At 57.3% G+C, this 19764-nt stretch overlaps 2 protein-coding genes across 2 annotated transcripts in view; one reads left to right on the top strand and one right to left on the bottom strand.

Annotated features, from left to right (window-relative positions):
• The first annotated feature begins 4178 nt into the window (after window positions 1-4178).
• LRTM2 (leucine rich repeats and transmembrane domains 2) lies at window positions 4179-19607 on the top strand. The gene is made up of 6 exons (XM_036907266.2): window positions 4179-4623; window positions 10590-10698; window positions 11213-11345; window positions 13720-14310; window positions 17105-17580; window positions 17674-19607. The coding sequence occupies exons 3-5, from the start codon at window positions 11279-11281 to the stop codon at window positions 17557-17559; spliced, it is 1113 nt and encodes a 370-aa protein (XP_036763161.2). The 5' UTR covers window positions 4179-4623; window positions 10590-10698; window positions 11213-11278; the 3' UTR covers window positions 17560-17580; window positions 17674-19607.
• The window catches only part of LOC118923168 (voltage-dependent calcium channel subunit alpha-2/delta-4), an 86479-nt gene continuing 85890 nt past the window's right edge, over window positions 19176-19764 (bottom strand). Inside the window, exon 28 of the mRNA XM_057491271.1 lies at window positions 19176-19314. Coding sequence (XP_057347254.1) covers window positions 19176-19314 — 139 coding nt within the window. The remainder of the gene's footprint in view (window positions 19315-19764) is intronic.

Here is a 19764-nt window from a genome sequence, read left to right as displayed (position 1 = left end):
GCATCAGGTGTCCCCTTCTCCTGGAATATTCATCCAGGACTTTACAAGGCTGGCTCCTTCTCACCATCAAATCTCAGCCAAACAGCACCTCCTAGGGAGGTATTCCCTGACTCCCCGGATAGAGCAGCCCTCCCTTCACCACGCCGTCTCCATCTCATCACTGTTTCTGTTTTCTGAGCAATATGATATATTACTTTACTCTGATTTATTTTCTGTCTTGCCCCTTTAGAATGGGGGCTAATCCAGGCAAGGGGTTGAGTTCTGATCCCCAGCACCTCAAGTAGCACCTAGCACATAGTGGGGCTCAATAACTATGTCTTGAACTAAATAAATCAATAGTTGTGGATTCCACGGAGTCAGCCACTTGACTGGGGAGCACACTGTACAAGGTCTCTCTGACTGTCCCTTACTTGCAGGGTCCACCCTGGCTGACCTCCCCCTCCTATGTGGAGCCCTGCCTTTGTACAGACACAGGACTTGAGAGCCCAAGGGATTAGCTCTGGTTCACCCAGAGACCCAGGAAGGAACCACTAAGAAAGGGGGAACTTTGATGAGAGACCCAAAGAGCACTTCCTTGTGGTGAGACAGGGACCGTGGGCTGAGACAGAGTAGGGTGAGGGCCTCCAGAAAAAGCAGGGCAGGATATTTGCAGTCAGAGCAATGTAACTACATGCAAGGAAATCCCCTACTGAAACTCTGTGTTAAACATTGAGCTCTGGAGTCATTCTTCAGTGAGATTAGTTAATATTCCCCAGATAAAGAAGAGAAGCACATATTTTTATTATGCTAATCATTTGTAATCATGTGTAAGATTCACCTTAGCATGCTAAAGGCCCAGGCCTATGTGCTGTCCTTCCTCCTTCAGATCTGATGAGGTGATTTTGCAAACTGGGCAACTAATTTAGCCTGCAGACCCAGCTGTAAACAACATAGTAAAAGGCAGGAAGGATTCCACCTTAAAGACAAGATTGCATTTTAACACCCAGGAAGTTTAAGAAGTAAGATTCTTAACTTACTCTTTAGCAAACAGACAATACCTAAGCCCACCTTGGGGTCTGGGCAGACAGCCTTTTGACATGCTCCTGGACCAAAACAACGGTATTCCAGAGAGAAATCAAGGCAGGAAATTCCTTATGTTAAGTTAATTCTAAATATTCAGGGACCACTTAACAAGTCCATACCCCTAAGCTTTTTTCATGTTCCCAAATATCCTCAACTGCCTATAAAACCCCTAGACAATGCACCACTGTGGGCTGTCTTGTCCCCTCCTGGTGTGAGCCAGGAGCTCTGTCTGTCCTCTCACTGTATCTCAATAAAAGTCTCCCCGGCTCTCCTACCTTGACTGTTTGCTAAGTTCATTCTTCGACTCTGCAAACAAGAATCCTGGCATCAATGGTAAGAATGGTAAGAGGCTGGAATCAGGCTTGGACGGGATGGGGGAAGGGGGTGAGAGCACAGGAGCCTCTTCAACAGCAAACCCTGCGTGCTCTGTCACACCCATTGGCTTGCATCCTTTGGCTTTAATCATTTCAAACCCTTCTGTTCAACTCCTGCCTCACAACCCAAATCATGCTCTTCCACACCAGACGCTTAGAGAGCCTGGTCTGCTCTCCTGGGAGCCCACTCGGGTAGCCCTTGGATACCTATTCCGCACAGGTGGTTGGCTGTGACCGGAGCCTCACTGAGCATCTCTGGGGGGCACCAGGCTGGCCCCTCTCCTCCCAGCACCTCCCACAAGCCTGCTGTGTGTGGGAGACAATACCTCCTGCTGCCTTGTTTGCAGACAGCTCAGAGCTCATGGGAAGAGAAGGCCAAGCAAAGAGACCAAGGGGATGGGAGGCACTTGGTCTTTTTGGCTGCTTACCCCAGTGGGCCATGAAGAGCCCCCCACCTCATGCCTGTGCTTGGTGGGTCCTTGTTCCAGACCCTGACCTGGTGCCCAGGGGGACCTGTCCCAGTCGGATGGAGGAGAAATCCGACCCCCTCCTCTTGTCCAGTGCAGCCTATCCCTCCGTCCCTCCTGAGGACTCTCTCCTGCCTCTCCCGTGTCCCTGCCTTCCTCCAAAGTGGCTTTTCTTAAGGCCTGGGCTGCCAGACAGCCTCACAAACAGCCTCAATAAGGCCACAGGCGGCGGAAGGCTTATCAAGATGCATCTCTTTGCTCTGCCTCCTGGCTGTCACCTCGCTGCTACTTTGTCATCAGAGACAGCAAAACAAAACTGCTGTGCAAATGTGTGCGTGCATTTGCACGCACGCACACAAGGCACATAGGCACACATGCACAACATACACACGCATGTGGATGCACACATGCGCACATGCACACACGTGTGCACACATGCACACACACACGGAAAATGAGGCCTGTGGGAGGCTGTGCTCCTCAGGAGGCAGAAACACCACCACCTACCATGGCTCTCCCATCCACTGTCCTTCCTCCTCCTCAGCCACAACCGCCTAGCCCAAGACTGCATTTTTAACAGGACTGAGAACCCTGGGCTCGGAGGGGCCCATCTTTACTTAATACTGAGGGCTGGGGTGTGGTGGGTGCCCAGGGAGTGGGAGAGCTTGGTCATGTGGTGCCAGGGACAGAGCAGGAGAGATGGCCAGCCTTCTCCCTCCTCGTTCTACAGGGCAGGAAACGGAGACCCAGGGCTGCTGAGCTAATTAGCTAATAACTAGTGAGCAGCAGGGCCTAGCCTCTGGGTCCCCTGGTGCCTAGGCTTGGGCTCCTCCCTCCATCCTCACTGAGCAGACAGGGCCTTGGGCGCAGCGAGGCAGGCGCTTCTGGAAGAGCCCACAGCTTTGGAAAGGAGAGGGCCCCCCAGCAAGAAGGCTGCTGTCCTGTCCTGGGGTCAGGCCAAAGAGAGGCCGGGCATCAGAGAAGGAGACAGTCAACTCTGTGACTAGCCTGGGAAACTGCATAAAGGAGGTGATTTTCCCGTTGAGTTTTTAAGGAGGGGCAGAAGGTTACCCAGGCGGGGTCTGGTTGGAGACTGTTTCAGCCTTTGGGAAGGACATGCTTTCCTGAAGCTGGGGAAGCGGGATGTGTGTTTAGGGGTAGGTGGGAGCAGTGAGCTTGCAGGGTGGGGTGCATGTGACATCTGTGAGGTGGGAGGCAGAGAAATCCCAGGAGGTAAAAGATGCTCTCTCCTGGGACAGCAGCCCAGTCCCGGCTGCTGTGTCGCCCAGCAGAGAGACAGAAAGGAGGGTGCAGGAGCATCCTGGCAGGGGCGTCCTGAGTCAAGGGGGTTTTTCAACCTGCATGACCAGGCTTGACGGTGAACCACCCAGGAAAGCAGGTGAAACGGAAGAGGGGCACTAGGATACCCCTGACTTAGGCCAACATGCCAAGCATCTGACTGGCTGGCAGGTTTTAAGGCTGCAAAGAAGGGTCATTAGGGGTTGGTGCTTCAGGCTGGGGTGTCTTCTCTGGCTTTAGTCCCTGGCTGCCTGTGCCTCTGGGTCAGAAACTTGCCATCTCTTGGAATATCAGTTTCTCCAGCTTCTTTGTTTGGATTGGTTAGTAAAAGAGGCCTCGGGGTTCTTGAATGCCTCTTTTCCCTTTGCATGCCTCCCCCATCCAGATAACAGCGAGGAGGAGCCCGGAGAAGCTAAGCCTGGTGGGGGGCTGCATGTGGTCCCCACCCCTCTTCCTCCAGGGCTCACCTGGGGCACTCCAGGCAGCCTGCCAACCAGCTCCAACAGGCCGAGGCTCCCAGCCTGCATGCCGCACCCCTCCACCTCCCACACCCCCTGGCTTTTTGCTACCCTAACTGGCCCTTCTGGGGGTCAGTGAGGCTCAGTGACCTCTGCATGGCCATACAACACAAACTCTATGTGGCTTAGGGCCCCTTTCTGGAGGACTGCCAGGCAGACAGCCTCCAGGCACCCCACTCACCCTCTGGAATGAATCTCCCTTTGACCAGGAGAAGGTTCGGCATTTCCTTGTCTACAGGCAGGGTGGGAGGCAGTGCCCGCCTGCCTCTGAACAGGCACAGAGCCAGCTTCCCGGGGGCCTCCCTGCCCTGGTCCTGCCCCTCCTTCCCTGAAGAGCGGAGGGTGGGGGTGAGGGGTGGGGGAGGGGAGCCTGCGGAGCGGAGGGAAGGTGGGGGAGCGCCGTGAGGCACCGCCTCCCCCTCCGGGGTTGGGAGTGACTAATCCAGGGGCGCCTCTTCCACTGAGATGCTCACATTTCAGGGCTGTGGGCTGCCCTCCCGGCGGCCGCGAGCGCCCTGGTGTGTGCGCGCCTGTGTGCGGCCGTCCCCTGTGTGCGCTGCTGTCGCTGTCATCACAGATGTACCCCAGCTGTCACTCCGTGGCTCGGCGCTGCTCGCGCGCACAAGCGCCTCCTCTCCCCTTTCCTCCCCTCTCCTGTCTGCCTCCATCCCTCCCTCTTTCCTTCTCAGTTTGTCATTGACCCACAGCCCTGTGCCTTGCCGCGGCAGGCGCTGCTTCTGCACTAGCTGCGTGCTGCGTGCCACCTGCTCCTGGCAGATAGGGTACCCAGCGCCCACTGTGCTCTGCCTGGCAAAGCTGGCTGGATTTCTCTAGGAATCCCAGGAGGGGTTCGCTGAATGCTTCCAGCGACTTGACTTTAGGGACCTGGCCGGGGGAAGTCAGGTGAGTGCCCTGCGCGGGAGGGAGGGACGGGCTGGCAGGGCAGGATGGCTAGGCATGCGGATGGGCCCGTCTCTGCTGGCTCTCTGCCCTGCTCGCACAGCTGCTGTTGCCTCCTGCCTGGGGGCAGTGATTGGCTGGAGAAGTGCTCAGGACCAGGCATCGGGCAGCCCAAAGATATAGGACACAGGAAGTCTGACCTCAAAGCACCAGGGACACGTTGGGGGTAGAGGAAGGAGCTGGGGGAGGAGGCCAGTGCCAGTGCCAGATGACAAGCCCAGTGGCATAGAAACCAGTTACTGCAGCAAGGGGAGAGCAGTCAAGAGCCCTGTGCCGCCTGCATGCCCTCAGCACAGCCGGCCTGGGAAGCCTGGGTGCCGTGGGAAAGGGGGGCACCGGGGCTGGTATACGGACCCGCTTGGGGTGGAGGTGGCAGGCTGGAGGACTGCGCTCTCTGAGGCTGGGAATGAACCCTGGGGTCCCAGCCTCTTTCCAGGGCACCCTTAGCATGGGGCTGCTGGCCTCCAAGCAGCTGTCCTTGGACAAGGGTGCAGAGGAGCCTTCCTCGGGGGGACACAGGTCCACACAGCTGTGGGGGGAGCCTCCCTGGTGGGGGCGTGGCTGGGAGTGGATGGGGGAGAAGAGGCTGCCTCTCTTGCTCAGCAAGCCCAAGGGTCCCACTCCCCCACCCCCCTGCTCACAGACCAAGGGGCAGAGCCGGGCTTGTGAGAACTGGCTCAGGGTGTCCCCAAGCTACACAAGGGGCCCACCATCTCCAAATGGGTCAGGAAGCCTTGTGCCTTGGTGGGGGCTGTGGACCTGGGGGGCAGCTGGTATGCAGCCAGGCATGCCTACCTTGCTTCCAGACCCAGTGGGCACAGACACCCTGAGCAGGGGCAGACAGCTGCTCCCTGCATCCCAGAGGCCCATTCTGACAAAGCAGAGAGAGGGCCATCCCACCAGGAGCCCCAACCTCCCAGCTCAGCCCCCGAGGCTGGTTTGTCTTTTCCCTGAGCAGAGTTGTGGGAGCGTCTGGGGTGGTGAGGCGTTGGCCCCGGGCACTTGGGACCGCTGGACATGGCCTCAGTGTGACTGGGGTGGCTTAGATAATAACTACCCTGGCAGGGGGAGGCAGGAGCAAGGCACGTGGGGATGGCAGGCAGGCCAGCGGGAGGGAGACCCGCAGCAGCTTCCAGCTCCTCCCCTCCCCCGGGGCACTGCCAGGAGAGGGAGACCAGGAAAGCCAGCCGGGGGCGGCAGGAGGAGGAGGGAAGTTTCTTAAGCAACCGATCTGGTTTCTTCGGGCTTTGGCTGGGAGCTGCGTCTGGGCTGGGTGAGCAAACCCGCTCCCAAACCTGCTCCCACTTCCCGGGCCCCAAAGCTGAGGGGCTGTGCAGGGCAGCCTGGGGATCCCGGTGGGGGCAGGAGGGAACTGAGCAGAGGTGGCCACGTCTCTGGCCTGGGGCCCCCTTCTCCTTAGGTCAGGCCCCTTTGCTCCCACTCTGGCCCCAGCCCAGGCAGCACCTGGCTCACTTGTACCCGAGGGTGGCCCGGGGAGGAGTAGCTCAGGGGCCTTTTCCATTCTGCTTGGTCTGCTTGGGACTGGGAGCATATGACAAGGAGACCAGGGCGCAGGAGGCTGGGGGTGAGCATGGGGCATGCATGTCCCCACCCCGCAGGGCTCCGCTCGGGCCACCCTGCTGACCAGGCCCCTCTCTCTGCCCTCCTGGTGTGGGGAGGACACTGTCCTTGCAGCCCCAAGAGGTAGCCACAATCGTGGCCCTGCTCTCACTGGGACCTTCCCTTCTCTGCAGAACGAGCGGGTGCAGAGGAGACTGCAGATCCCTTTTACCTCTAAGTTCTCTGAGTCTTTGCTGCGGAGGGGGTGCAGAGGCCTGGACTCGGTCAGGAACCATTTACCAAAGGAAGAAACCAGGGAAGGGCACCTGGCAGGGAGGGCCCAATGTCCCAGGAGTCAGGAATGCCCAGGTCCAGTACCATGGGTGTTAACTGGCTGTGCAGCTTGGACACTCGACTGGGTCACGACAGAAGCACCAGAGGAAGGGATGGACACCGGCTGGGCTTGTTGGCCGGGATGTTGGCGGTTTCTAGCTGGAGTCTGAGGCAACTCCAGTTCATCTCCATCTGTGGGAGAAATGCCAGGGCAGAGGCACAGAGAGGCCAACTCTGTAGCATCCTAACCCACCCCAGGCTCCAGGGGCTGCTGCACCCACTCAGCTCAGCAGGAGCACGTGGAGCCCTCTGCTCTTACTGCTGCCTCCTGCTCCATCACTGCCTCCTGTCCCCTGCTTCCCGGAGCTCCCAGCCTACCCTCCTCACCTCGGCACCCTACCCTCCAGCAGAGGGTTTCTAGGAAGCCCCCTCCACTCCCTTCATAAGATCTTGGCCTCCTGAGGCTTATCCCACTGCATCTGTGGAATTCCTGGAAAAGGGTGGCTGGGTGAAAGATCTGGTTCGCATCTCTGTGCAGCCTTGTGCAGAGCACGCCTCCTCATCACAAGGAGCCAGGGAAACAGTGGCCGAGGAAATGCCCGGTAGACTGTGAAGTACTGTGCAAATGAAAGGCTGCATCTCTTTTTTCTGCCTCCTACACCAGGACCCTCTGCGTATAGGCAATCATGAACAGAATGGACCTAGAAACCTGCTAGGGCAGCCGAGTTGGTAGCTTTGTCACCAGACCCCCTGGGCCTGGATTCCATGGCCTGACCTGGGGCAAGTTCCTTAATCCTGGGCCTCAGTTTCTTCCATCCGCAAAGGGTGTTGATAATAATGCTGGCCTCAGAGAGTGAATATGAGGACTAAGAACTCTCCGTACCGGTGTCTGGGGCTATGGCGACCGCTTCTCCCCCACAGAGGCATCTTGGTTGAGGTGTTAATCTCAGGAACCCCCTCTGCCCAGGTCACAGCCATTCCCTGGCTGATGCCAGGCTTCCACAGCCCGACCAACATGGCCCCCTGGGAGGCACTAGGAGAGAAATGATCCAGCTCTGCTTCTCAAACTTGACTATGTAAATTGTCTGGGATCTTATTAAAGAGCAGATTCTGATTGATTGGCCTGGGGTCCCGGGATTCTGCATTTCTGAGCAGTTCCTGGGTAAGGCCCATGCTGCCCTCCAAGTGGGGAGGTAGCAGAGGGACAGTGCCCATAGTCCATGCTTCCGGTTCTCGGGGGGGGTCCCCTGCCCTGCTCTGGGCTCCCCAGCCCCACCCTCCCATCCCGGCCTCTCGGCAGAGCCCCTGAGGGGTGCCACCCCTTCTCTCAGGGGCCTCTGTCTCTGGGACCGTGACAGAAAGCCGCACGACAAGTGGGGCAGGTCCAGTGTCCAGAACCCACGGGTGGTGGGACTCGGGGACAGGACACCCTCAACTCTTTCTCTGTCCCCCATTCTCCACCCTGGGCTGGGGGCTTCCCTCCCAGGTGGCATCAGTTCATTCCAGCAGCCGGCCAGCACCTGCTGCAGCAGTTGCTCTCTGAGCTTCTGATGTAGGTCACCCTTTAACTAAGGAGGCTGGATACTTGCGGGGGCCGAGAGGGGTCCCTTGGTTGGAGCTGTGCTGGGGAGCAGAGGGCCACAGGGCTGGGAAGTGCCGGGCTGTAGTCCCATATCTCCCTCGGGGTCACCGCCTCCAGGGTCACTTCTGTGGCTGCCATGGAGGCAGGGGCAGCTCCCCAGGGATCACAGTTCTCTTCCTCCCACAGACCTGGGGGCCTTGTCTGCATCATATTTCTCTAGAGATACCAGGCTCCAGGGTCTGCCACCTTGAAAGACACTGCCTGTGGGTCTGCATCCTGGCAACCTGCCTGACTTGGTTTGCACAGGTGACATCACTGAAGGCTGGGGATGGGGCGTCAGGCCCTGCACTCAAGGCCACTGTCCCCACTGACTGGTGCTTGCTGGTCAACCCCGGGGCTCATACTGGGTTGAAAGTGAGGCTGGGGAGGGGACTGGATGGAAAAAGAGAGCCTTCTTGAAAGAGGTGAGGTGGCTCAGATGGGAAGGGCTAGGCTTGGTTGGGGGATCCTATCCCTGTTTCCCTGCAAGAAGGTGGAAAGGGCAGGAGCAGAAGCTCGGATGAGTCTCCTGCCCCATATGGGGGTACACACACAAAATGACCTGGGTTAGGAACTGCCCTGTGGGGTTTTCTTTAGACAGACCTTACTTCTAGGCTGGAGTTGTCTTCTACATCTGCCTGATGGGGGCTTTCGGAACCACCAGGCATCTCACTCTGCTGCCTGAGTGTCGGCATCCGAGGAGTGCCGGAGGGCCTCCCAGAGGGCGAGCAGGGTGCACGCCATGTGCTGCACCATGTGCTGTGTTGGGAGCTCCAAGCATATGTCTGGGAGCCTGTGTGTGCCCCTGCTCTGTGCACACACATACATGTCTCCCCACAGGGGCCACTGTTGGGCAACAGTCACCAGGGAGTGGATGAGCAGCCAGGTTCAGAAGCCTGTGACCTGTCCCTGACCTACCATGTGAACTCAGGCAAGTTAGTCATCGTCTCCTTGCCTCTGGCGGCAGTGACCTGCCCAATGTTGTGTGGGTGCCGGCCGCTGGAGATGAGGGCTCTTGCTGGAGTAGGAGATTGCTCTGAGGTCAGGGCCTTAGGGACACACAGGATGGACACAGCTGCCTGGGATGGCGGCCAGTGGCTGCATGCAGGAGTACGCCCTGCAGTGAGCACATGGGCCTGCGTGGCCAGGCAGCGCAGCTGTGGGCGCAGGAGCAGAGATATGACTAGTGTGTGAGTGTGGTGGGGCCTGCACGTAAGATGTTGCATAGATGTGCTGCCCTACCTCTGCACCGAGCAAGGGAACTGGTGCCCCCCACAGGGGTCGCAGGCTCCAGGTCAAGCTAGGCGCACCATCCTGGATAATCTTCTTAAGTAATGTGTACCAAATATAATAAATGCTAACTCTCCTCCCTTAATTACATTGATCACCATGGAAATCCCACCCATAAAGTATTACAGTCATCACTTTTAGAGATAAGGAACGTAACTGAGGCCCAGAGAGCGTATGCAGTTAGTTGAAGGTTGCACAGCCAGGGAGTGGCTGGATGGGAATTCAAACCCAGAGCTCTGTCTGGGACCAGCAGCCAGGAGCCCCTGAGCTGCCCTGAGCACTCCACACCACAGGCCAGGGCTTTGGGTCCTCCAGGAGGCAGGCTGCCCTTGCCGGGAGACCCGCTGAAGGTCCAGGGGCTGCTGCATGCGAAGCAGGCTCCACCACTGACCGGGGAACAGCCGCAGCCTGGGGCGAGGTGATGGGAGACGCCAAGCCGCAGTGCCACCCTGAATGCCCGTGGGCAGCCCTACTTTCCCAGAGGCCAAGTGTCAGAGCTGAGCATGCCAGCCCCCAGCAGCCCCTTCAGCCTCCTCGGCTGCCTGCTTCACTGTGGCTGCTTCTCCAGTGCCCAGAACTAACAGGCCTGTGGCCTGGGGAAGGCAGGTGACACCCAGGAGGCACCCAGGGGCAAATCTGGCAACCAAGGAAGGCAGACCTCGGGGAGCCAGCAGGAGCAATGGGCTGATGGGACTGTGCCTTTTGGTAGTGTGGGGGGACAGGTCGGCAGGGACCTCTTCCTATCTTCCCATTCCCCACCCCGGCCTGCCCGCCTGGTGGCAGCCACACAGCCCTTCCCACCCCTTGATGGGGCTGGGGAAGTGAACGCTCTGGCCTTGGCTAAGGGCCATGGCTGCACCTGCAAGGAAGTGGGGACCAGAGGGGGGCCTGAGCCCCAGCTATGAGTCATGGGGTTGGGGCAGTCCAGCTGTCAGGACCCTGGAAATGGAGAGTCTCCCTTTTTTGTTTCCTATGGAAGAGAAACCTCTCTGCAGCCCTAGCCTGCTTCCAGCCCTCCTGTTCTCCGGCCTCACCTCTCCATGTCCCCGTCCCCTACGTGCGCAGAGGCTGCTGCATGAACCCTGAGTGATGTGTCTTATTACAGGGCGGCAGGCAGAAGGCGAGCGTACGACTGGTCTCGCAGGCGGAGGCGGAGGGCGAGCAGTGGGTTGGTGCCTGGGCCTTGCACCAGGCTCTGCCTCCTCGGGGCCATGGTAAGGACTGCCGTGGGCCAGAGCTCACTCTGCTGGCCAAGCAGAGATGTCCTGTAACCTCCCCACTGTGACACGGGAAAGCCAAGACACAGAGGAGGTCATGTTGTCCTCAAAACATTTGAGACCCACACACCAGGAGAAGAGGCAGGGGCCTAGGGACAGGGGAGTGAGGGGGACCCTGAGAGGCAGCTCGCTGGTGGTCCCCGAGTCCCACAGCCAGAGCTTAGCACTGTGGCCTAGGCCTGAGAGCCCCTGGGTCTGCCCAAGTCTGCCCTCCTCGCCCCTGCCCATCACAGAAGCTTTCGGGCTTCTCCGCCCCCTCCTGCCTTCTCCTCTCCATCGACCAGCTGCCCTATCCCTGCTCCAGGGGGTCATAGCTGAGCACAGGGGAGGGAAGGGCAAGCAGTGTAAAGAGATACCATGCCCTCTCCCTAACCCAGGGGGGTGGGGTGGGGACCAGCCCGGCAGGCCCGCCCCTGCTCAGAGCCCTCCCTCTGCTCTCTCACTCTCCCAGGACTGACAGTGCACGCCCAGGGGCTCCTCTCTCCGGAGGCGCAGGGCTGGGAGAGCTGCGTTCACCATGCTGGCCCCAGGCAGCGGCCCCCGGCAGACGAACAGGCTTGCCCTGCACTGGGGGCAGATCTCCTGTGAGTATGGTGGCGGGGCCGCCGGGCGAGCTCAGTGTGCGGGATGCCGCCTGGCTGCAGGAGGGTCTGGGGTCCCCCGAGGGGCCCAAAGCCAGGAAACCACAGGTCACCTGCCCCCAGAGTCTTCCCCACGGGACTGGCCTGTGGCAGCTAGAGAGAGTGGCTGCTGAGAGCTTGGGGCTCAGGTCAGGAGCCAGGGGCCATGCAGGTGGTCTGTCTCCCTGGAAGGCCTGTCCCTGTCCCCGTGGAGTCCACTCCCACCCAGCAGTCCTGGCCATCCAGTCCTGTTGCTTTCCTGGCCAGCTCCTCTCATCTTCCTCGACCATTGTCTGGGTGAACCTGGAGACCCTTACGCCTCCGTCTTCCCCGTCTGAAGCGCAGGAACTGGCGGGCCCTTGGGGACTGGTGCTGGAGGACCCAAGGGGTGGGACCCAAGCCCTCTTGCTTGCATGTGAGGAGACCGTGGCCTCCGTTTCCCTTCAGGAAACTTTGGAGGTGGTCAGGGTGAAAGACTCCCTGAGCATTCTCTTCACATGAGGTAAGGGTGAGGGCTGGCACTCGACCTGACTCGCTCCCTGGGACACAGCTGCCTGCGACAGCACAGCCTGGGTTACTCCACATGAGAGTGACTGGGCCCGGGCAGCTCGGACTCCCATCAACCCCGTTCTAGAGCCACTCAACAACTCACAGTGCAGAATTATGTGTCTTATCACTGGGGCTTCTGTGCCACCCCAGCTTTTGGAGGTGGGGCATATAGTGGCTTCTAGTTATGTTGATACTTTTAAGAGGGGAGCTGTGGGCTGCATTTCTTCCTGGGGAAAGTGAAGTCTGAAGAATGTTGATTTGCAAATGGCAGGGCAGGTGGGAATGTGGGGCCAGCTGGCTGGGCAACAGATGGGCTCGGAAGGGCAGGGGGTGCGCAGCCCATGGCCAGAGGGTCTCCAAGGGCCATGCCTGAGCTCATTTCCCCTGGAGAGCAAAGAGGCTCGGGTGTCAGCCGCGCAGTGTGTCTCTCAGCTGTCACAGATCCCCCAGGAGAGGGGAGTGGGGAATGGAACAGTCCCATCCCCTTCCTTCTAGCTCTGCCCTTTGGAACACCAGAAAACCAGACACCAAGCAGGCACAGACTCAGGGACACCCCATCCCAGCACCCAGATCTGGGTGGCTGCTTCCTCCCTGGTGGGGCAAACAGGCCGGGACCGGCTCTGACTTTTCCTCCCAGGGGCCCTTCCTCTGGGCTTCGTGGGCCTGACTTGAGGACGAACTTTTCTGAGTCATTTCTGCCCAGTGGTGCAATGAGCAGGCTTCTCTGAGAGGACAGGTAAGGCGGGTGGGGTTTTGTGGTCACTGAGAACAGGCTGTTGGACAATGGACTGAGCTGCTCTGCTGTGATTATTCCCTGAGGCCCCTGAAACCCTCCAAACCTGCCCTCCCACCAGGCTGGGCTGTGTGCTTGCTACTCAGAGGCGGCCTGGAGACACGGGGCCACGAAAGGAAGACTGTTGGGCCCTTCCTGCAGAAATGGAGCAGGAACCGGGCTAAGGGCGTGGATGGCTTTAGAATGAGAGTAAATATGAAAAATGTCCAGGCCCCACGATTTGCAGTGGTTCACACCCAAGTATTCTTCAATGTGGAAGTGAAACTGTGGATCTTGCCTTCTTCATTTCCACAGTGGCCTCTGGAGTTGAGCCCTAGGGAGGGCAGGATCCCTGCCTCACCTGTCACTGGCCCTATCTTGGATGTGGGATTCATGCAGAACTGACAGCACTTGGGAAGTTGTGGGAGGGAGGAAGGAGCACCCTTCTGTGCTCCCCATTTCCACGGACCTCCCGTCTTAGCCTAGCGCAGTACCGGGTTGGGGGTGGGGGCATAGAGGGGAGGAAGGGCCAGTGTGGCCATTTCTTTTGGAAAGAAAACCTTTCTCCTGGGGCAACACGGGGCGGGCTTCTTTGACATCCTTTTATCCTCTAGTTTGTAACATCTGTGGCTTCAGCGGAGCCCAAGCCCACAAGAAGATCAGCAAGGGAAGCCCTGTGAGCTGGGCATCTTTGGGGATGAGGTTTGCCTGTCCCCTGGATTCAGGCCTGCCATTCTCAAGGATCACATTCCACTAAAATGATTTCTTTGCAGAAGTGCTCTGAGGCCAGGAGCCTTGCCGACACTGTGTGATGTCCGCTAATACAGAGGTGCTTTGGGTTTCTTAATTATCTTTCTATATGGTCAGTGCATTGATGGTAGCTTAGGCCAAAGGAGATAAAGCAAAGAAACCATTATGATATGAACAGAAAAGGCAGGAATAGAGCAGCAGGAGGTAACTATGGCCTGTCACTTTCCCCCACCTGCCTCTCCCACAACTCCCGCCTCCCCTTGCCAGGGATCACCTGCTGGCTCACCCTGTGGGCCGTGGAGGCCCTGCCCACCTGCCCTTTCTCCTGTAAGTGTGACAGCCGCAGCCTGGAGGTGGACTGCAGCGGCCTTGGCCTCACCGTGGTGCCCCCCGACTTGCCCGCGGCCACGCGAACCCTCCTGCTTTTGAACAATAAGCTGAGTGCCCTGCCAAGCTGGGCATTTGCCAATCTGTCCAGCTTGCAGCGACTAGACCTCTCCAATAACTTCCTGGACCAGTTGCCCGGCTCCATTTTCGGCGACCTGGTGAACCTGACGGAGCTGCAGTTGCGGAACAACAGCATCAGGACCCTGGACAGGGACCTGCTGCAGCACTCGCCCCGGCTGCGCCACCTGGACCTGTCCATCAACGGCCTGGCCCAGCTGCCCCCGGGCCTCTTCGATGCGCTCCCAGCTCTGCGCTCCCTATCACTTCGCTCCAACCGTCTGCAGAACCTGGACCGGCTGACATTTGAACCCCTGGTGAGCCTGCAGCTGCTGCAGGTTGGGGACAACCCCTGGGAGTGTGACTGTCACCTGCGTGACTTCAAGCACTGGATGGAGTGGTTCTCCTACCGAGGTGAGCACAGCCGGCCCGGCTGGGGGGTGAGTAACTGGGAGGCTCGTCCCTTGCTCAGCACATTTCCTGGAGGCCAGGCACTGACGGGAGAAGGGGCGGCCCTGCCCCTCCACCAGCAGGGCTGGAAGAGTCCCAGTCTCACCTCCGGTTGACTAATAGGGCAGAAGCCCTAAGGAGGCTCCCCTTTCCTCTCTGTGACCCTGTCCCCGAACCCAGCCTTCTTTTTCTTTCAGACTGACTCACTGTAACTTGATGTCACTTTTGTAGGTTTCAGGAGGGAACTAAAGACAGTATGATTTTTCTGTGCTCCCCCCAGTACGCCTCTGGGCTTCCCTGGCATGGTCGGAGGAGGAACAAAAGGCACCCTTGCTCTTCTAAACAGTACAACCATCTCTTAAGTAGCCATCATTTCATGAGGCTGGAATATACTTTAAATCCACAGATAAAACCAAATTTTCATTTTGATGAACTCAAGTTTCTCTCCTAAGAAGTTTTGTTACCAAAGCTTTTCATGAGAAGCCAGATGGCTTTGGCTTTAAGTTCTTTCCCTTCTTCCCTTTGTTAACCTGGGAAAATTCTCTAATAATCTGAGAAATGACTAAATGAAATGGAAAAGGAGAGCAAAGAAGTAAGTATAGTGGTTAGAAGTGCCAGATCTGGGTTTGACTCATGGCTCTGCCATTTACTAGCTGTGTGATCTTGAGAAAGTTGGTTAACCTCTCTGTGACAGGGCCCTGGTCTGTGAAATGGGGCTAATAATAATGTCTGTATCATAGAATCATTGTGAGGACTAAACAGTAATGCATGTAAAGTGTCTTGGAAAGTACTCAGTATAAAGTAAGTTCTCAATAAAACTTAACTCATTTTATTTGTTCATTTGCTAGTAGGACTCATAATATTAAATGGACCTAATAAGACACACTCTGGTGCCCAACTCAATGAAAATTGGCTGAATGAATGAATCTGTGGGCAGAATGTTAATGTTCTTCATCAAAGTCTTACTCCTTTTGTTTCATATCCAGCCACAATCTCAATTCTTTGCACACCAGTCTCAAGTGCTAGTTAATTAAAAACATTTCACAAACTGTAAAGTGCCCTAAAGTGCTGGTCATATGATAATTCCTCCCATTTCTGTGAATGGCGAAATAATAAAATTAGTACTTGTATAGCTTCCAGTTTACAAATATCTTTTCTACTTTACATTACCTACTTTGATCCTTAGGTCCATTATTTACTGTAATCCTTACAGCAGCTAATTGAGACAGCCATTCCTATTTTACAGTCAGGAAAACTAAGACTTGTAAGCACTTAAATAAGTTAAATAATTTGTACAAGATGACACAGCCAGGGTTTAACCTCAGGTCTTTGGTACAGAATGGTGAGGTTGCCCCATTTCAACACCCAGCTCCCGCCTATATAAAGGTGGCCCCAGACACATTTCACTGGATGTAAGACTTGCCACAGGTCACTGGCACAGGGAAACTGGAGGCCATGTATCTTCAGCCCCAGACTTATGTGTTTCCCTTGGGAATGTTTTTGCCCTTAAATACAGTCATCAGGAACTAGTTCTCAGCACAAAAGGGCATGGAATGGGAATGCATATTTTTGGAATTTACAATTCCAAAAGTAGAGTTGTTTTCAACTTTGCACTCCTTCAAAAAAAATCCTGGGATGTTTTCATCAACATCCCAGGAAAACCTTGATATCTCTAGTATGGGGAGGTGACTGGGCTGGGAGAGGGAACTGGCAGGGACCGGCAGGAGCCAAGACCATTGGGCAGGGATCTGTGGTCTGCATCCAGACTTCACTGGAAGCTGAAAGGGACCAAATCTACCTGTGACTTCCCAGGGGCTGTCCAGGCAGCCGGCTCTGAACTACCCTCTCTCTCCCTGCTTCATTCCCCACTTCCCACCCATGGCCCCCGTCCCCTCTCCAGCCCCTCCCCCTCCCCTAGGGTCTGCAGGGTCCCTGTGCTCCCAGAGCTGCTCTGATAGGGCACTGATGGGGCTCCCGGGCTGCTGTTAGAGGCAAAAAGGAAAACATTCTCTCCTAACCGTTTTGATCCCCTCTTAGGCAGCCACAGTCACAGCCATAAAGTCTTGTGGGGAAGAGCGGTGGCTGCAGAGGTGGCTTTTGGGCTTTTGTCCTTTTTGTGAGAGGGAAGAGCCCTGGATGGTTGAGATACCGTGTTGAGAACAGTGCTGTTCAGAGACAGGGGGTGAGCAGGCAGATTCAGGGGCAAGGACGGGAGTGGGTCTGTGGCCGGGTGGGCTCCTGCTCTGTGCTGACCGCCCTCCCCAAGTCCCTCCAGAGGGTCAGCTTGGCTCTGGAGAAAGCAGGCTTGACTGAAATGGTCATGTGCTTTTCTGTAAAATGGGAATGACAACAATATCCATTTTACACGGCTTCACGACAATCAAATGATGTGATATGTGTACCTCTTCTCTGTGGTACTTGGCTCTGTAATGCTGGTTTCCCTCCTCCCTTCCTCTCGTATAAATGTGGTTTTAGGACTGACTGTGTTGCGGATAGAAACTAGTCTTTCTGGGCCTGCCACTTGGACCTGGAATGGGGACCTGGGGACCTGCTCCTCATGACCTCTGTCTCCATGTGACTCTGTGTGTGTGTGTGATTTTTTTTTTTTTTATTGATGCTGTTGTGCCGGTGATGTTATTTGTTTGTGGGAGAGTGACTCAGTCAATCCAGAGGCAGTGGTGGGAAATCTGAGCCCAGGCAGAGAAGTCCAAGTTCGGGGTGTCCAGTCAGCTCCTCCCTGTTTCTCGCCTGGATGCAGGGGGACGCCTGGACCAGCTTGCCTGTACCCTGCCCAAGGAGCTGAGGGGGAAGGACATGCGCGTGGTCCCCATGGAGATGTTCAACTACTGCTCCCAGCTGGAGGACGAGAACAGCTCTGCCGGGCTGGATATTCCTGGGCCACCCTGTACCAAGGCCAGCCCGGAACCGGCTAAGCCCAAGCCAGGGGCGGAGCTGGAGCCAGAGCCCAGCACAGCCTGCCCCCAGAAGCAGAGGCACCGGCCGGTGAGCGTGCGGCGGGCCATCGGCACAGTGGTCATCGCCGGGGTCGTCTGCGGCATCGTCTGCATCATGATGGTGGTGGCTGCTGCCTATGGCTGCATCTACGCCTCCCTCATGGCCAAGTACCACCGGGAACTCAAGAAGCGCCAGCCCCTGATGGGGGACCCGGAGGGTGAGCATGAAGAGCAGAAGCAGATCTCTTCTGTGGCATGACAGCCAGCCCCACCTGGCCAGGTAGGAGGGCAGGGAGAGACACAGGCCCTGCCACAGGGAGGGCCAGCCTGCCCCCACCCCTGTCACACTCCCCATTCGCACTTTCCTCCACAGCCCTCCAGCAAGCAAGCCGCACTGTGCTGAGTGACTCTCCGTGGCCTTCCAAGTCTCTGAGAAAGCCGCCCTGTGCTAAAGGCCCCTGCTGAGGCTGCTCGGCCAGCAAGTCTTTGGTGGGAACACCTGGGGAATCTCCCTAAGCTTGCTGTTAGAGGGCAGCAGGATGTGCGTGCAAAAGCTTCGGGACTGAGCACTCCCCGCCTCCCTCCCTGCCCTGGCGACAGTCACAGCAGGCAACTCCCCCATGTCTTGCTCGAGCCCCCCTCACCTGCATTTAGGGAGTGGGAAGGAAGTGATACAAGTGCCAGGGAGTCCATTTCTGTGACTCTCTTCTAAGCCGGGAAGATATTCCTAACCGCCCTTCTGTGTGAAAGTTGGGTCCAGATTTCACCTGCTGGGACTAATGAGCAGCCACATGAACCCTGTCACTTGGACTCTGCACGTAGAACACAACACTGCAATCACAACCCATGCCCTCAGCTGATGCCATCATACCCCAAATCTGCTATTGGCCACAGGCCACACCGCTTCTGGATTCACTAAGAGGCTCTTGGACAAACAGAGCATCACCAGGGCAATCCCAAAGATTGAGTAGATCTCTCACCCCTGTGCACACGCACTCCCAGTCACATGGAGACGGGTCCTGAAGACACGGGGAGCAGGACACACTTCCTCTGGGCCTCTTGTCCGCAGACCAGAGGCCCTTTGGCTGGCTCACCACAATCTTCTCAAGTCAACCCGGGGAGGAACCCAGCGCAGTAACACAGGATTCCTCCACGGTCCTTCAAAGTGGGCCAGAGTGGCGCCACCAGAGGGGACCGCACAGCCCCTCGGGAACCCTCTCTCACCCCAGAGGGGACCGCGCAGTGCCATGGGAACCCTCTCACCTGTTCTGCTGGTTTCCCAGGGACACCGGCCCAGAGGCCTTGGAGCTGGAGCGGGAAGCTCCAGAGCTACGGTCACACTGGGCATTTCTGCAGCACTGCCAGGCCCCACAGGGACACCCCACTTCCACTCGCATAGCCCACAGCCCAGAACTGTTGCTCTGTACCTCTCACCCCTCCATCTTCAGCATCTCAGGGCCCGTGACCTTGGGGCAAGGACGGGGTCATGCTCTGTGACTGGGGGCATCTTGGGAAAGCAGGTGGCCCCTGCTGAAGCTCACTGCCTGCCAGCAGACTCCAGGAGCAGAGAGAGGAAGCTCAGAGGCTTCCTTAGTGGGGCGCCCCTTCCCAGAGTTTTAGCTGCTCGGTCTGGCTTCCCAGAATTTGTAACTGCATCTGGGCTGGGGGCCAAACCAGACCATGGGCCAGGGGTCTTGTCTGTTCCTACACAAGGGTCAGAGGTTCCTGCGTGTAGGGCGGTGGCAGGTGGTGGGGGAGGAGGGCTGCACAGGGTTTGGTGGTCCCCAGGTCCTTATCCTGGGTCTGCCCCTCGTTATGGTCTCATCTTGGGTGAGAACTAGGTCTCCCTCTGCTGGACACTGGTCTTCCCAAGGCTTACAGACGGCCTGGTTTCTGGCTCTGCGTGGTCTCAGTGGTGGCCCAGGAAGAGGTCAGCACAACACTGAACGCCAGGGTCTGAGGAAGCACAGGGCAGCCCGCTTGCTCAGCACCCGTGACCCCGTGGAGGAGAGCACTGGGTGAGGGGCAGGGATGCCTCTGAGAAGGTGGGTCTCTGGCAGTGGGGGTCCAAGCACAGGCTGCCTATCAGGCTGCTAACCACACCTCCAAGGTCGGGTGGAGGGGGCGGCGCAGTCTGCCTTTTGGCTTGCTCACTGACACCAGATCTAGGGATTTTCTAAAGGGAATATGGGGAGGAGCAGGTCTTGTTAATGGTGGTATCTTCATCTGGAGACAGAAGATTTTTAAAGGCAAAATTATATTTCTGGTTTGTTGTTTCAGAAGACCAATAAAGACCGTATTTTCCTATGCACTTCCTGGTTTCTTTGGGTTGGGAGGGAATGTGTGTGTTGGGAGAGTAGCCTCCAGCCCCCGTGCCTCCCCAGGTAGCTGCTAGAGTGTTCCTGGGTGTCACCCCAAAGGTCAGAGCTCCACGAGACAGGTGGGAGGCCTTGGGCGGGGCCTT

Source organism: Manis pentadactyla, chromosome 14 (genome assembly GCF_030020395.1).
Source record: "Manis pentadactyla isolate mManPen7 chromosome 14, mManPen7.hap1, whole genome shotgun sequence".
Lineage (NCBI taxonomy): Eukaryota > Metazoa > Chordata > Mammalia > Pholidota > Manidae > Manis > Manis pentadactyla.
Note: the sequence above shows the minus strand (reverse complement) of the source record. Positions and strands in the feature narration are given on the sequence as shown.

Excerpts from the sequence above, each read along its gene's own strand:
- LRTM2 (XM_036907266.2), top strand. The coding sequence starts at position 11,279 with ATGCTGGCCCCAGGCAGCGGCCCCCGGCAGACGAACAGGCTTGCCCTG. Across the intron at positions 11,346-13,719 it reads GCACTGGGGGCAGATCTCCT|GGATCACCTGCTGGCTCACC; the intron begins GTGAGTATGGTG and ends TCCCCTTGCCAG. Across the intron at positions 14,311-17,104 it reads GGAGTGGTTCTCCTACCGAG|GGGGACGCCTGGACCAGCTT; the intron begins GTGAGCACAGCC and ends GCCTGGATGCAG.